Source organism: Hyperoodon ampullatus, assembly GCF_949752795.1.
Source record: "Hyperoodon ampullatus genome assembly, chromosome: 5".
Classification (NCBI taxonomy): Eukaryota; Metazoa; Chordata; class Mammalia; order Artiodactyla; family Ziphiidae; genus Hyperoodon; species Hyperoodon ampullatus.
The window spans coordinates 50,295,141-50,312,455 of record NC_136918.1 but is presented as its reverse complement, the minus strand read 5'-3'; the positions used below and the strand labels follow the sequence as shown (position 1 = coordinate 50,312,455).

General features: G+C 38.4%; 1 protein-coding gene across 7 annotated transcripts in view; it reads right to left on the bottom strand.

The window, feature by feature from the left end:
- PEX5L (peroxisomal biogenesis factor 5 like) overlaps positions 1–14,298 on the bottom strand; it is a gene marked incomplete at its 5' end in the record, with an annotated part of 187,067 nt that extends 172,769 nt beyond the window's left edge. For 4 of the 7 annotated variants that reach the window (XM_079705628.1, XM_079705627.1, XM_079705630.1 and 1 more), the window contains 2 exons: positions 12,648–12,719; positions 14,191–14,298. In XM_079705628.1, the coding sequence (XP_079561754.1) occupies positions 12,648–12,719; positions 14,191–14,283 (165 nt within the window). The remainder of the gene's footprint in view (positions 1–12,647; positions 12,720–14,190) is intronic. The other 3 variants (XM_079705624.1, XM_079705625.1, XM_079705626.1) reach the window with 1 other exon arrangement.
- Positions 14,299–17,315: the final 3,017 nt, after the last annotated feature.

The window sequence follows — 17,315 nt, the reverse complement described above, 5'->3', positions numbered from 1 at the left end:
AAAAGGGAGGAAGAATGTTACACACTTGGGGTGCTTTAAGTTGTTCAGTATGAATGGGGCATGGAGGAGGATAACAGGGTAGTCAGGGACTGGACCATCCATGGCCTGCAAGCCCAACTGAGGAGTCTGCGTAATATGTGGGAGGCAGCGAGAAGCATCACTTCTCCCTGTGTCTTGAGTGTCTGTCACCTGTCACCCAAGCACTGTTGGGGTCCATGCATGTCTTGTACGGCTACTGTGGTTCATAAAACCACAATGGAAGGATTTTAAATCAAGTTCCTTGGAGTTTGGATGAAAGGGTAAGATTGCTCATTCATTTAGTGAAAGACAAATTTCTTCCATTTTTTTAAAATGCAAAGTTCCTAAGGTTTTATATCTTTAGATTAAAAGTTTAAGAATAACTAAGCCTGTTTGTGAGCTTCAATTTGTTTTATTCTGTACTAAACAACTTGATTTTAAAAATCCATCAGCTGATGCACCATCACTCATTTCTTTTTCAGAAGCTATTCCCATAGTTCACAGAAATTAATGGGTCAATTTTGGGGACACATTTAAAGTTTAAAGATAAAAGCTGAGAGTGTAGGGAAGTGATAATTCGACAACTTTTGACTGGAAGAAAACTACTTCCATGCTTAGTGTTTTTCTACAAGAATTCATTAATTATTCACTAATTATACAAATGAGATAATTTAGTTAGAAAAGAGTGATGAATGAACATTTTTTTCTATTCAGAACCTCTAGCACAAAGCCGAGATGGTACATTCTTTCACCATTTCTTTAATAAGTCACTTATTCATATATTTCAAGAATGAGATCATTTGGCCAAAAAATACTATGATGAGGAACAAATAACAATTGTATTGAATGATGATTTGTGTGTGCATGTGTTTTTCGTAGATCACAAGACAGGAAGGAAGTGGTACTCACCCTGTCTGGAGGTAGACCATGTGAAAAATTAATGACTAAAAATGGAAATGACAGAATTATAGAGTTGTTTTGAAGAAAGAGAAGGAAGCAATGGAGCATTAAAAAAAAAAGCAGGTTTGCAAGAACTGTGTTTCTGTCAAACCTTATAGATGCAGTGCCAGAATAAGAGACACATTCCAAAGGCGGGGATCAGAGAGTGAGGCTGAGCAGAAAGGAAAAGACATGTACTGCAAAGTCTGGGTGGGAGAGAAATAAAAGCACAACCACAGGAATGACAAGGTCAGGGCAATGGCAGAGCACAGGCATCTAGGTCCAAAGTCAGAAGAGAAGGAAGGGAAGTCTACTCTCTAAACTCTCTCTGCTGTTTAAGTATCAGAAAAAGAAAAAAACATTTGTATGGTCTTTCTGTTCCTTAGTCATTTTTATTTATCAGATTTTGAATTTGAAACATAAATCTTTTCAGTGTAAATATTTCCACCCACAGCTGTTTTTCAAAACCCTTATGACAATAGACACTGATGGAATCAGTAACCAGTGAGAGTCACAGGCAAGGTTCATTAGACAAAGCGCTGGCAACCCATTCAGAATGGACCGACTAGGCAGCTAGGTGCTGAACTGTGGGCCTGGCTCACATTCCCCAAGGCCAATTGAAAGGGAGATGATAAGTTGATCCAGGTGGAGAAGACCTGGGAGATGAGTTGTGGAAAAACCCTCTGCTTCAACGTGGAGGAAACACTCTGCTAAGCTCATTAGGGGGATCTTAGGAGATTCAAATTCCACTTTTAAAACTGGGAAGTTGTCACAAAGTTTGTGAGAACCTTGTTATGAAGTAGGAAGCATCTCATATAAACATCCTTTCATGAAAGCTTATCAGACAAATTTAATAGAGTTAGCTGTGCACTTGAAAGACACACTCCTCTCAAGTGATTTCTCTGGATTGACTGGTATGCCTAGCTTACCAGCATGAGGGAGTTTGGAAGAAAGGCTAAGGAGCAGTTTAATTTAGGAAGGCAGTATAGGGATAGATGAATGAAGCCAGGACGAGAGGCTGCAGACCCGAATTCTAATAGTTCCTGTGACATAAAATAACCTAGTGACACAGTCAAGCTACTTCCCTATCTAAGACTCAACTTATTCTGGTTGAAGTAGAACCAATATAATCAAACTTCTTAGCAGCAGCGCCCTTTCATCACCCAAAGCTTGTCTGCGCACCTGGGGCCAACTTACTCTCTAAGGGGTGACACAACGTGCATGAACCCCCTCCTCTGTTCAAAGTGGCTGGGAACGGGGTCCACAGAGCACAGTTTTAAAACCACTGGATTAGATTATCTTCTGAAATTCCTTCCAGCTCTAATGTCTACAGTTCTCAGACTGACCAGATAAATCTACTTAAAACAACACTAGCACCAACAAAACAAAACAAATTCCCCAAACACAAAACCAGTAAAAGCACAACAAACCTTCCACAGTGAAAGGTTGAATGGTTTCTTTTCAAGTTGTGTTCCAAATGGCTGAGTTTAAGCATTACTGTCCTGGCCTGTTATTTTCATATATTACATCATTTTTACATTCAGCATGTCAGCTCACGTCATTTCAATTTTGCATTTATTTTTCTCAGTGACTAAACATGCTGCCAGCACTTTTCCCCATTAGATTAAAAAAATGGGTTATTTGAAAATTACTTACATATATATATTTTTCCAGCCTGAAAGTCCAGTTTTTTATGCTGCATCTAATGAACATAGGCTGTATATTAATATCTTAAAATAAAGATATATAATGGCATCTAAGATATTTGTTGAACTTTGAAGTGGTAACTCATGGTCTCTCTTTTTCAGTGGTTACAGTTTTTCACTGAGCCCTGTGGTCTGCATTACTGTTTGCAAAACTGGGGAAGAGGGACTGGTGGAGGAAAGCTGGGTACTTGCTACTCTGCAAGGCGGGTACCTTGTTTACTCTCTGAGTTGCTAAGCTAAGTTGGTAAGACTAGGAGGTAGTAAAAGTCCTGAATAGGAAATATCAGCAATACTTTCCACTTACAAATATCTGACCTACTCATTTTATCAAATGGGGATTTTTTACATTTTAGGTAACAAGTTCCCTTTTGAGGTACTTGAACCTCCGGGGAACTGAAGACCATCTGACAATTATATCTTTTTATTTATTAATTTATTTAATTTATTTATTTTTGGCTGTATTGGGTCTTTGTTGCTGCGCATGGGCTTTCTCTAGTTGTGGTGAGCAGGGGCTACTCTTTGTTGCGGTGCACGGGTTTCTCACTGTGGTGGCTTCTCTTGTTTCAGAGCACGGGCTCTAGGTGTGTGTGTTTCAGTAGTTGTGGCTCACGGGCTTAGTTGCTCCGCAGCATGTGGGATCTTCCCGGACCAGGGCTCGAACCCATGTCCCCTGCATTGGCAGGCGTATTCTTAACGACTGTGCCACCAGGGAAGCCCTGACAATTATATCTTAATGTCTATTGTTTTAATCAGATCGACAACATGGTTAGGCTAGTTTTCAAGGGAGAGGGTGTAAAGCAGGAGAGAAACGGGGAGAGCAGAGGCCCACTCGGGCCCATGTCGGCATCCTACTCTCCTTTGATCTTAGAGCCTCATGAGTGTAACAGGTCACAAACTGGAACCCCAGGGCTGTATACAGAACCACACTATTTTGTTTGACTACACATTGCTATAAAATTTAAAAACTGGTTTTAAACATTTAAAAAGCAGCAGATTAATTGCTTCTCTTGAAAAATTAGTATATGTGGTGATCCTGAGCCCATTTTTCAACAAGATGGCAATTAGCTGGGGCTGGTAGGTGCTGCTCCTTCTAGAGGGGCCAGCTTGTGACATTAGCCACTGTCCTCCTCTCTCCCTATTTTTCTTACACACAGTCTGTTCCCCTTATTTCTGTACTTGGTTGATCCAAGGAGACATTTGTATCTATGACCTCAGAATAGACTTTATTGTTTAGAATTATAACTCAGTCCTGAAGAAATCCAAGGGGATTCTATACCTACTAAATCTAAGGCTTTTACCATCAACTCCCACCACTCACCCACCCCAGTACCTGATATTTATAAAGCACTTATTTCATGCCATGCACTTTGCTAAGCCTTTGTTTACAGCAACTTATTTATCCTAACAACTATGTTATGAAGTAGATAGAATTTTCCTCATTTTATAGCAGAGCAGCCTGAGGCTCAGAGAGGCTGGTTAATTTTCCCAAGGTAATATAGCTACTACATGGCTGTAGCCAGTTTTCATTTAGATTCCTGACTGTGAAAGCCTCCCTCTTAACCACTGTGTAACAACTTTGCTATATTCACAATGGCCAACATGAGCGGTGGCAGAGGAGCCAGGAGCCCCGAAAAGGCACCAGACTAGAGTAACTGACACTATCTTACAGAAGGCACGCAAACTGCTTACTAGGAAAACAGTGGGAATAAGCAAAGTGAAAATGTGATGCAACAACCAACTCAACGTTCAGGAAGTGTGAGCTGCTGATGGAAAGAGCATGAGATAAAATAGCAGTGGTCCTAGATTCTAGACTTGGTTCTGACCAAAGGAGGCTGAGCTGGACACAAGGCTCTCCAGAGGTGCATCCCCATTTGAATCTCACAACAGACATCTGAGCCAGATGGTATTATTCCACTTTACAGATGAAGAAACAGAAACTCAGAGAACTTAAATTGCTCCCTCCAAGGTCTTCTGCTTAGTAAGTGGCATAGCCAAGACTAGAAACTAGGACGATGGCCTCCTACCTCATTCATTTCAGGTGTCTCCTGCCTGCCCCTGTGTCACTCTATGAAGAGCAACCCTCTACATTTCCTGGGCTTCTATCTTCAGATCTCAGTAATGTGTCAGAAGACTCTGAAATTAAGATATTAGGTCTGCCCTTTTTGTTTTTCCTAGAGTCAGAGGTGATGCCTAGGGGTATCAGTATACTAAATTGAAATGCATCAAGTCAAAAAACCAAAAAAACCTCTCAGCATTGTGAGTTTACAAGGATAAATAAAGTAAGATATTTTGCATTACTATGATTTCCACCCCTCACCCCCTTCTCAGTTACCAGTAACTCAGAACTATTTTCATATTACTTGACACAAACAGGTAATATTTAGGAATAAAAGATGGGTAAAAATGCTTTTATCCCAGTAATTTTTCTATTTAACCTTGTGCAAAACTTTCCCCTTGCCTTGTACATTTATTGATGATAAATAGCTTTGCTGACAAGATGGCATTTATTGGACTACAGTAGTGAATGTTTGTTTACTCCAATGCTGATTTCAGATAGATAGGAAATTTGAAAAGCTTTGGCCTCTATCATCACACCTAAATATGGCTTATTTTCATTGAACCATTTCTCATCTATCAATCTTTCTGAGGAACATGCTAATGAGCCTATGTCTGCTGTGAGCATAATGGGGGCAACCACAACGGCATAATGTGCTTGGTCCTTCCAGAGTCTCACAGTATGCTGCTTCAGAATCTCCAGGCTGCCCAGCTTGTTTCTTTTCTGCAAGTCTAAAGGGGGTTTCTGTTCTTGGTGACCAATATGGGGTTCCAAGAAGGTACCCAGGGAGAGTGTTATACATGATGCCAAGAGACAGGGTCTCATGCTTTATAAGCCTTCTCAGAGGTAAATGGGATCTGACTTATATTTAAATTAAGTCACCATATTGATATGGCAAAAAAAAAGCACTGGCCAGATGGTGCTGAGTACAACAAGGCAGTGACACATATCACCCCCATTCCTTTTACTATTTATGAGTCTGAGAATCAGGTCAGCTGCTTAGATGGTGGTATGACCACACTAACTGTTAGCAGAAAGAAGCTCAGTATCTTTTCCTGTTAATCTGTTTTTCTCATTCTTCCATTTTTCTTTCACGTTGGCCTATATTTTCCTCTTTAGGATGCGTTCCCACAATGACCACTAGGATAAAATTACAATCCTACTCAAATGCTTACGTGCTACTGGAAACACAAGGGGGTGGCGATACTTTGTCTCTTCTTTTTCTTTAGAGAAAAATCACAGAAATTCTAGTTTCCATTGCTTTCTGCTCGGGCTTCTCCTACAAATTTAAAAGGAGACTCTCACAAGTGTTTTGGGCTAAGAAAGGTATGTGTTGTCTCTCCCCATGGTGCTTCTCACGTCTAGTCAAGGCACTCTTGGAGGAGGCTGTGTAGAGATGGGAAGGGTGAGTGGATGGCAACAACCACCCTTCAGTTCTAATTTTGTGCACATTTGTTTTGAAGGACTTTTCTCTCCTAATAAGCTATAGGGGCCAAGAGGGAAGTAAACTGTTAAGGAGTGTTTGTGGAGAAGATTACCCCTGTGAGGGTTCAATAAATAAATACTGGCCAATTATGATACTTCCCAGTAGATGGTTATTTTATATAATTAGAGCACTGAAGCAAAACAGCTTCTTAATGCCCACCTATGGGATGACCAGTAATGGGCGACCGCAGAGAGCTATATAGGATGCTAGATGGTGTATTGGATTGCACATCAGGAAGGAAGGCTGGCTTCCAGTCCTCTTTGTGTACCTAAGCAGGGACTCGGGGGAAACTCGATTCACCTTTCTAGATCTCAATGTTCCTGTTTACTGAATTGGGGTTGTGTGGTGGTGTTATGGACTGAATGTTTGTGTCCTCTCCAAATTCATATGTTGAAGCCCTAACCCTTAATGTGGCTGTATTTGGAGACAGGTCTGCAAGGAGGTGATAATGGTTAAATGATACCTTAAGAGTGGGGCCCTAAAAAGAGGAAGAGACACCAGAGCACTCTCTCTCTCCCTCTCTCTCTGCCATATGAGGATGTGAGGATAAAGTGAGAAGTTGGTTATCTACAAGTCAGGAAGAGAGCCTTCGCCAGAAACCAACCATGCCAGCCTGTTTATCTTGGACTTTCTAGCTGCCAGAGCTGTGAGAAAGAAATCTGTGTTGTTTAAGCCACCCAGTCTATGATATTTTGTATGGCAGGCCAAGCAGACTAATAGGTGGTGATGACTAGCTACTTAAAATGGCATAATGGTTATAAATTCATCTTCTTAGCGAAACTCTAAGAGCTGGGAAGAGAAGAGTAGTATTTTACAAATAAGGAAATACCTCAAATCACAAGACTACCACAAGAACACAAGGCTACTAAGTGGAATTCAGTCAGATGCAAACCTGGGTCTTTAAGGCACCTTTAGTTGTAAATGTCCAAGATTTTCTTGTTTTCAGCAACATTATACTGGATGTCTATGAATTCTAGTTTTTAGGTTTCCAGGTAATGCCCAGTTGAAGAATGTCAAATTTATCACAGGTCATACATATGCTTTTTCTCTTTAGAACTGCAAGAGTTATTTCCTTTGACCCAGCCATTCTCAAAGTACGGTCTGGGACCAGCAGTGGGAACTGAGGAGTTAGAAATCCAAATTCTTAGGCCCTACCTCTCGACCTCCAGAATCAGAAACCCTGGGGGTGGGGTGGGGCCCAGGAATCTGTGTTCTGAGAAGCTCTCTAGAGGATTTTGAGGCTGCTAAGACTTGAGAACCATGGTTCTCATCCATGTACACTTGTTCCCTTTGTCATGGGTTGACATTTGACATTTCCCCACCTTATTGCACTGAAAGATATGCAGCTGCAACTCTGAGTCCTACAATCAACTCAATCTACGACATACTGTGAAAACTATTTTGAAATGCTTGAACCTACAAGTGTATCCCCTTTGTAGTGATAATATTCTATAATTTTGTGTCAGTCTTGGTTACCTCCTTTAAGTCTGCTTGGAATTTGAAAACATTTTAGAAAAAAAGCTATCTTTGTAAACATATCACAAACCTTGAGTTAAATTGACTCTATTCTAATTAAAAATAGTAATTTAAAAGAGAACTAACTACAAAGCTACAGTAATCAAGACAGTATGGTACTGGTACAAAAACAGAAATATAGATCAATGGAACAGGATAGAAAGCCCAGAGATAAACCCACGCACATATGGTCACCTTATCTTTGATAAAGGAGGCAGGAATGTACAGTGGAGAAAGGACAGCCTCTTCAATAAGTGGTGCTGGGAAAACTGGACAGGGACATGTAAAAGTATGAGATTAGATCACTCCCTAACACCATACACAAAAATAAGCTCAAAATGGATTAAAGACCTAAATGTAAGGCCAGAAACTATCAAACTCTTAGAGGCAAACTTAGGCAGAACACTCTATGACATAAATCACAGCAAGATCCTTTTTGACCCACCTCCTAGAGAAATGGAAATAAAAACAAAAATAAACAAAAACTAATGAAACTTCAAAGTTTTTGCACAGCAAAGGATACCATAAACAGGACGAAAAGACAACCCTCAGAATGGGAGAAAATATTTGCAAATGAAGCAACTGACAAAGGATTAATCTCTAAAATTTACAAGCAGCTCATGCAGCTCAATAACAAAGAAACAAACAACCCAATCCAAAAATGAGCAGAAGACCTAAATAGACATTTCTCCAAAGAAGATATACAGACTGCCAACAAACAATGAAAGAATGCTCAACATCATTAATCATTAGAGAAATGCAAATCAAAACTACAATGAGATATCATCTCACACCAGTCAGAATGGCCATCATCAAAAAATCTACAAACAATAAATGCTGGAGAGGGTGTGGAGAAAAGGGAACACTCTTGCACTGCTGGTGGGAATGTGAATTGGTACAGCCACTATGGAGAACAGTATGGAGGTTCCTTAAAATACTACAAATAGAACTACCATATGACCCAGCAAGTCCACTACTGGGCATATACCCTGAGAAAACCATAATTCAAAAAGTCATGTACCAAAATGTTCATTGCAGCTCTATTTACAATAGCCAGGAGATGGAAACAACCTAAGTGTCCATCATCAGGTGAATGGATAAAGAAGATGTGCCACATATATACAATGGAATATTACTCAGCCATAAAAAGAAACGAAATTGAGCTATTTGTAATGAGGTGGATGGACCTAGAGTCTGTCATATAGAGTGAAGTAAGTCAGAAAGAGAAAGACAAATACCGTATGCTAACACATATATATGGAATTAAAAAAAAATGTCATGAAGAACCTGGGGGTAGGATGGGAATGAAGACATGGACCTGCTGGGGAATGGACTTGGGGATATGGGGAGGGGGAGGGGTAAGCTGTGACAGGGCGGGAGGGTGGCATGGACATATATACTACCAAGCGTGGAATGGATAGCTAGTGGGAAGCAGTTGCATAGCACAGGGAGAGCAGCTTGGTGCTTTGTGACCACCTAGAGGGGTGGGATGGGGTGGTGGGGGGAGGGAGACACAAGAGGGACGAGATATGGGAACATATGTATATGTATAACTGATTCACTTTGTTGTGAAGCAGAAACTGGCACACCATTGTAAAGCAATTATACTCCAATAAAGATGTAAAATAAATAAATAAATATAATATAATTAATTTATTATTTATTCAAAGTGGCTAATGTTTTTAATCACTTACTCAAGGTACTTGACCATCTACTCCCCCACTCCCACTCCTGATATCTCAGCAACTTCAAAGAAAATTCATTTGTACATGAAATCTATTCCTAAACAAGACGCACCCCCTTCCACTCAGGAAAGAAGATTTTAATAAATAATAAGAATAATCCAAAATACATATTTAAAATTTTTTTAAAATATGTATTTATTCTAGAAAGCCAAATATAGAACTAATTTTATGTATTTTATTATAATTATATGTATATAATAACTGTATATATGTCTATTATATATGTTATATAATTATACACATAATGAAATATCTGTATATATTTATATCAAATGTCTGGGTTTTAGAGGTATAAAGATTTTTATCTAATGTTTCCTTAGATTACTTTCCTATGCTTGAAATTTGAAAACTCTATGGATTTTTGGAGAATATGGACTTCAATGCCAATGTGATACATTTATATTTAAATGACTATAGAAGTGTGTGGGTGTGTGATTACATATTATATGGCAGCTCCTATTACTTTAGGACATCAACACTAATCTAAGAATTCTCTGGAATGTTTTCATGTGTATCTCAAATAAATCTTCCCACTAAAATTTCACAAAAAGATAAGCACAATAATGCCTTTTAGAAGAAAACCTAACACAGTTCCAAAATTACTTTTTCTTATGTAGAAATAACACAGAAATCACCTTTTACCCCCTTGAATGTGGTCAGCCAGAGTGAACAAAATCCTCATACTCTGGGCTGCTTCTGCTATTAATTTACTTACATAAGCAAAACTGTGGGCTTTCTGTGGAAGTACAAGACTGGCAAATCACATGACTGATAAAATGGCATATAGCTTGCACAGCATTTGTAGAGCGACAGCTTCTGAATGACAGATTAAATGAGCTTAGGAGACTTCTGCCCTTCACAGCACGCCAACTATTTTATTTAAAGCTTTTTGCAATTATATGAAGATTGACTAACAAATTTCTACCATGTTTCTGAAAAGACACAGGAAGACTAAATTGAACATAAAGATTCCTTCCCCCCTGCCAAAATATATATAACAACTGTGAGATGAAGCACTATTAGAAAAAAGTGTTTTACCACATCCACACATAAACAGACATATACTTTTAAACTTGATCTCTTAAACTTAGGAAGAATTTTTTTGTAGTGTTATAAAGACTAATTAGAGTGTTTTCCCAAATATTTTACTTCGAGGTGTCAACGCTTTCATTGTTTCTACCTAGGATTTGTTCATTACATCAACACCAAATAAACCTTCCCCAAAAGGAAGGACTACTCTTACTGCCAACAGCAAACACCAAAGCCAACTCATATTCATAATTACTCATCTTTTGAGACATGTTTTGACATGAATGACTCAGCAAAGCTGGGTCACTGCCAACTGGTGCCAACTGGTCCAACGGCACTGGAGGAAACATGATAACTACAGAGACAACAGTGACTGAGAAACTGAATCCTCCCTCATTTGATCCAGGTAAGAAAAGTGTTATTTTCTGAAGAAGCAGGAAAGTGGGTTCTCTTTTTTAAAAGATTGCTAAACAGTTAATAAAACGTGTTGAGGCACAACAATATAAATTTTGTGAAAAGTGCCACGAGAATAAAAGAACAATGACTCCCTTTTCTGAATCCCCAAATTCACTTAAAACAAAAAGAAGCTTTAGGAAAAACTAAAGAAAAGAAAGAAAGAAAACAAAAGCAGCTTTGGGGGTAGAATGATAGTAAAGAAGTACAAAAAGAGTAGGAATTTAACTTCTACATGATTAAAGAAGAAATAAAACTTTTCATTTTAATAGAGAAATTTATAGGTATATATGTTCTCATAATATACTCAATTGTATTTAACTAGTTCATTTGCCAGGGAGGTCCAGTCCTTTCATCAGAATGCTAGTCTACAGCGCAGCATCTATGGGAGATGGAGATCACACACCCCAAGTAATTAATCTGGCATAGTTAAAATGATAGCTAATAGCCCAGCAAGCACTCAGGCTCCAGTCCCACTTATCTTATTAACGGAACTGACAATTTGGCGCTGAGTAGAAACATAGGGCCATATCCAACACTCTTCTACCCTGGTTTACTCAGGAGCAGGAGAGTGAAGATAAGGCAAGAAAAACTTGAAGGTAGTTTGAGTGAACCCTGTAGTATGGACATACTCTGCACCTCCTGGGGAGATGCTTTGTTCAGTTTTCCCCAGAAGACCACTTCAGTTACCTTAATTATTCCAGGCCTAATAAGCCAGTTGGTAAGTTAATTGTTTCTGGTTGCTATCTTCTGATGGTCATTTTTCCTTTTTTCAGAAATAGATACAATGGCTCCTTCAATGCAATCACCATGATGCAAAACAGACTGCATCATTAGGAAACTGTCTAAATTCAACTTGGCTTTCTGTAACTTGCTGACTGCCTTCTTTCTAACTTCTTCATCTGCTCAGATTCCTTTGAATTATTTCTCTATCTCCACCTGAGCTTACATCAGAATCAGAGCCACTTACACATGAAATAGATTTGCAGTTATCTTGTCTCCCTGATAATTAACAAAGACGTTAAGGGCTAATGCCAATTCAGTGGCACGAGCTGGATACCTTCCATTACCTGTCATTGTCTATGGTATATTAAGCAGTTTTCATTTCACCTTATGGGCCCATACGCAATATAAGCTATATGTTTCTCAAATCACAGGCAGTATTAAAGAATATTAAATAGCTTCTTTCTTTGTTTTTAAAAAAAGTCTCTACATTTACTGCAGACAATCTGAGAAAGTAAATTGGGCACTACATTTAAACTTCTCAGTTTTTTAAAGTCTTATATCCCTGTCCTCTTAAATTATATTCATTGTTTTACACTAATAGTAGCATTTCTCATTTTCAAAATAATTTACTTTCTGGTTCTTATTTAAATATTTTTTTTCCAACAAATTATCATTGTACTGATTTCATTTTTCAAGTGGGGCTTTTAATTTCCAAAAATTCTCTTATCTTGCTCTGCTTTATTTTTCATCATTCTTACATACAGGACATACATGTTGACATCATGCAGAAGTCAGTGCATCAGAGGCGTTAGACGGGGACGCTTAGCTGCTTTCAAAATCTATCTTATTATGCAGGCCTCAGTTAGATGAGCTAAGCTAATATAGCTTCCAGGGCAGGGCTGAAAGCTCAAAGGGCTTCGGTTGTCAAAAATCTACAATGCAACATTAGAAAATGTATGTAAGCATTCACTTACCTGCTTTTGATCAACAATTATTTTCAGGTCTTCATCACTGCTTAGTTTTCCATATCCTTTTTCTTTACTTTTCTTGTGAAAGAATAATTTTAAATGATCATTTAGTTTCTTTCCATTAATAATGTTAATTCCCACTTAATACTTTTTAAAGATAAAAGTCTTTTCTTAGCATTGTTCACTAGTCATAATACATCAGTCTTTACGCCAATCTCTCATGGACAACAGAAAATATCTTTATTAAACTGCTGGCTTCTGCTTAGCCTCTCCCATCCAAATTATACTTTTAATCCTTCTCTGACTATTGTTGTTTCTTTTCTTTTTTCAATCCTATATTTTTAGAAAAGATTCTTTAATAATTCGAGATAAATAAGCAACTCCTTAAAGAGTCCCAGCACATTTTTCTTAAAGACTGAAACTGCATTTAGTGATTATATTATGCTTAAGATTTCAACTATTAAATGTTTTATTTTAATCCTTTATATATTTTTAAGACTAAGCAAGAATAACACCACTCAGATTACGAATCTTCGGATTTTCTGTATTTGCTTATAAATCTGATGAAAACTAACATTGGAAAAACAACTCAGAAATAATTTTAAAAAGATAAGTAACGTAATTTTCAAAATTAAGTAGTTTGAAAAGTTGGTAGGGTACGGACCATTTTAAAAAATGTACTTTATTGGCATTTTCCCGCATCTATCTTCCCCATAGCAAAAGTTCATAACTTTATAAGTTAGAAAAGGACATAGATCATTACAACCATTTTACTGTTGTGTTACAGGAGAAAGATAATATGCCTGAGTCTTTTCTTTTTCTTTCTCCCAGTGCAATGGTTAAAGGAAATACCAGGAATGACGGTTGCTTCTTCATAATTTCAGAAACATAGTACCTTCATAGAGGACCAGTAAGAAAAAGAAAAGAAATTCATTACATAATTAGCTGTAATCCAAGGTTATTATTTTTAAAGAAAGCAATTCTTGCTCTCGGTATTAATTATATCAACTAGAATTAAGGGAATTAAAAATATTTCTTATGTTTGCATCTACTGTGCCATATTAGGATCCTCATCTCATTAGGGGAAGAATTACATCCTTCAGCGAACATGACATAAATCTTCTTTATACTGTGGGAAACGATTCTTGTCTGTTTTTCTCCTATAACATTTCAAAAGCAGATTTCCATATTTCCTCCCCAATAAACATACCTCCTATTTTTGTGGGGGTTTTTTCTGTAATAAAGATATTTTCTGAATCTTCAAGTATTAGGATGCATAAATAAAATTCTCATTCATATATTAATGAGTTTAACCACTTAGAACAGAACAGATGGCCACAGTATTTCTCTCTATTATTATTCTTGTCCTCATTTGAGGTTCCATTTCAGGACTGATGGAAAACAAAAAGAACAAGGTTGGTTTTGATCAAGATGGACTTCTTTCCTACCACTTTGCTTTAGTACACTGGTTGCCATAAGATATTGTCCAGAGACCCTCTAATGCAAAACATTTAGAAATGCTTTTCTGAATATTGATCTGTATACTTACCAAGTAGCTCATGTGCATGACCCGACTTCTGGACAAAAGGACATTAAGTAGAGATGGAATGTGGGTCTTTCCATCCATTTCACTGTCAGACATCCCAGAATTCTTTGCACCAGCGGCAGTGGCTTCATTGCCAGAACTTGCTGACCAGAGAACCACAGATCTTGCCCAGCAGCAGTATTTATAGTGTATCACAATAGTCGAAGTATCCCCGAATCACTGTCTTGACTTTGTAAACATTGTGAAATTTTGGGTTTGCACAAAAAATTATTGAAACTAAAATTTCTTCTTTTCTAGCTTATATCCAGTTATGTTCCCTGACTGCTGTTCTAGTTTAATTCTCAAAAAAACCCTCCATCTATTATTAATTATACACATTTTTATATTTCATCTCACGCATATGGACTACTCAGCTTCTCTGTCATAAAAGCTTTCAATTCTCCCTTTTCAATGTCCTGCCCCAGACTTTCTTGTGATTAGCAAATCACTGCTAATAGATATAACAATGTCGGCATTCACAGAACGTAATTCAAGATCGTCATTTCTGCCAGTACCAGATTCCACTTTTCCAATTTAATCCCAACTCCCTATCTGGTTTATTATTAAATTTTACCAGGAAGAGGCTAGGGAAGGAGATTATATCCCCAACTACTGTAAGTAGAAGTTGGCATTTTCCAAGAGTGGGAGGAGGCATTTAGAGCTCTGGACTTGCTCTTAAGCCCCTACTTTCCAAACAGCAGACAACGGTACACAGAGTCAGAAGCCTTCCAGTTTTACTCTAGAGTTAAGCAATATTTTCTAGCTTACCCCATAACCCAGGGGGATTAAGCCTTTTCTAAGCCATAATGGTTATTCGCTCACTTACTGCTTATTTCTAGTGCGAGTATAATCCTCTTTCAAGCACTCAGCTTCCCACTTTGACTGCTTAGATCAGCCAGCCCAGGCCGGGGTCTTCAGCTCTCCTCCCTCCTCCCAGCCGGGAATCCCTGTCTTCTATCTCTGCACTTTGTCAAGCACAAAAAGCAACTCCATAGTTTCTGCGTGGTCTTTCACATTAGCCAAAGGAGTGAACTAGAAGGAGAAAGAAAGCTAACCTCCCCACTGTCCAAGCGTGAGGAGGCAGGGCTTCTGTGGGAGGAGAAGCCCGAGGGTAGTCACTTCCTGTGCTCCGCCCACCTCCCCTGGCAGCCACTGGGGCTGAGGATTTCAACTGAGGCAGTAAGGTTAGGCCTCTGTCCACCTCAGCCTGAGCATGCTATCTGTGGAGAGCCGATTTTGTGCACTGCTCCCCTATGTGCAGCTGAGGAGGGAGCCTCAGTGCAGTGAAGCTAAAACACTGCAGTTGAGGAGGGAGCATCAGTGCAGTGGAGCTAAAACAGTGCAGCTGAGGAGGGAGCATCAGTGCAGTGAAGCTAAAACAGTGCAGCTGAGGAGGGAGCATCAGTGCAGTAGAGCTAAAATAGTGAGGACCTCGAGGTGGGAGAAGTGAGGAAAGGAATGAAATAGTCATCATTTGCTGAGAATGCCTCCCTCCCTGTGAGAAGCTTTCAGCTCAGGATAAGTGTCCAGTCTCTGAAACTCCAAACACAGCATCTCCCCTCTCCCTCACACATTATGAATCCTTTCTGAGTAACTGGTAGGAGAACTACCTAGTTATTTTTTAGTACTGCCAAATGTTTTAATACCACTGAATCAGAGCTGTTGTTTGCTTAGGAACATCAAGCCTAACTGGTAATCTTTCCTCTCTGTAAATGTTCCACCAGCTCTCCTTGACCCTATCTACCTCCACAAAAGTGAAACAGAAAGCTGGGTTTATTTACTTGAACTAAATAAACCATAAAACTTGGAAACTGTACAGGAAAACCATATATGGCCACAGATATAGAATGTATTATATAAGGAAATTTTGCAAGTAAGTAACAAAACAATAATAAAATTTGATGGGATAGAGACCTGACAAATGAAGTACCCAATGTTCATTTTAGAATAAGAGTTATGAGTTTATGAAAAAGTAAGAGTTTTAACTGAAAGCTACTAGTTGTATATGGGTTGAATTAAGAGGATTCATCATACTCACTAGGAATGGAATATATAAGGGAAGTTTTGAAAAGGAAAAGGAACACATGATTTAATTAATTGTACAAATTAGCCTCAATGACAATTTTTGCCTAACTATAGATGTCAAAATAAATATAAAGGTTTGCATATAAAATTACAAAAAATATTATTACTATTACTTATTTAATACTGCAATGTGATAAATAGTAGACCTGAATTTATTTAAGCAAATGTTAATGAAGAATAATAATATACACAAAAGAAGCAAAGACCTTCCTACACCCTTTGTGGTTGTCAGTATTCAGTTCCTATCTTCTTATTTTTCCTACCTTCAATCCCTTCTTCACGACCACCTTCCTTCCTGCAGCCTGCAAAACTGCTCAGTTTGTCCTGTTCTAAAAGATGACTTCCTCACATCTGCTTTCCCCTAATGACGTTCATTTAATCTCTCTTATCTCTTTACCATCAAGCTTGAAAGAGTGGCCCAGTGCTCACTAGCCATAGTTCCTTCCTTTCTCTTCACTTCTAAACCAATCACAATCAGGTTGCAATTTACTATAGTTGTAGTCTTGACGGTCACCAATGGACTCCTAATTATCAAATTCTCTACCAGCCCTTTTTAGAACTGTATTAATTAGTCCCAAATGCAACTTATGATTGACTATAGATGTCAAAATAAATGCAAATATTACTTCTTTCAGTGGTCAGGTCTGTATCATGTATTTTCAGAAATGTCTTTGCTGTTATTTACACCGTTACAGCTGTTACATGGTGTTGCCACCAGTTGAATAGGATATCAGCGAGAGGGGGGAGCACAAAGGAGATACTGTGCTAAGAAGACATGTGCTGAGTTTGAGGTGTCTGTGGAAAGTTCATCCAAGTGGAAAGATCCAGTTGGCCGCTTGGTTATATGGATCTATATTTTTAGAAGAGAGATAGGGCAAGACATATGGATTGATGGGGATAATTAAAATTGTAGGAGTGGTCGAACTCATTAAAAAAGAAAATGTAGGGTCAGAAGAGAAGAGGACTAAGGCTGGAGTCGTGGAGAATCATTAAATTTAAAGAAT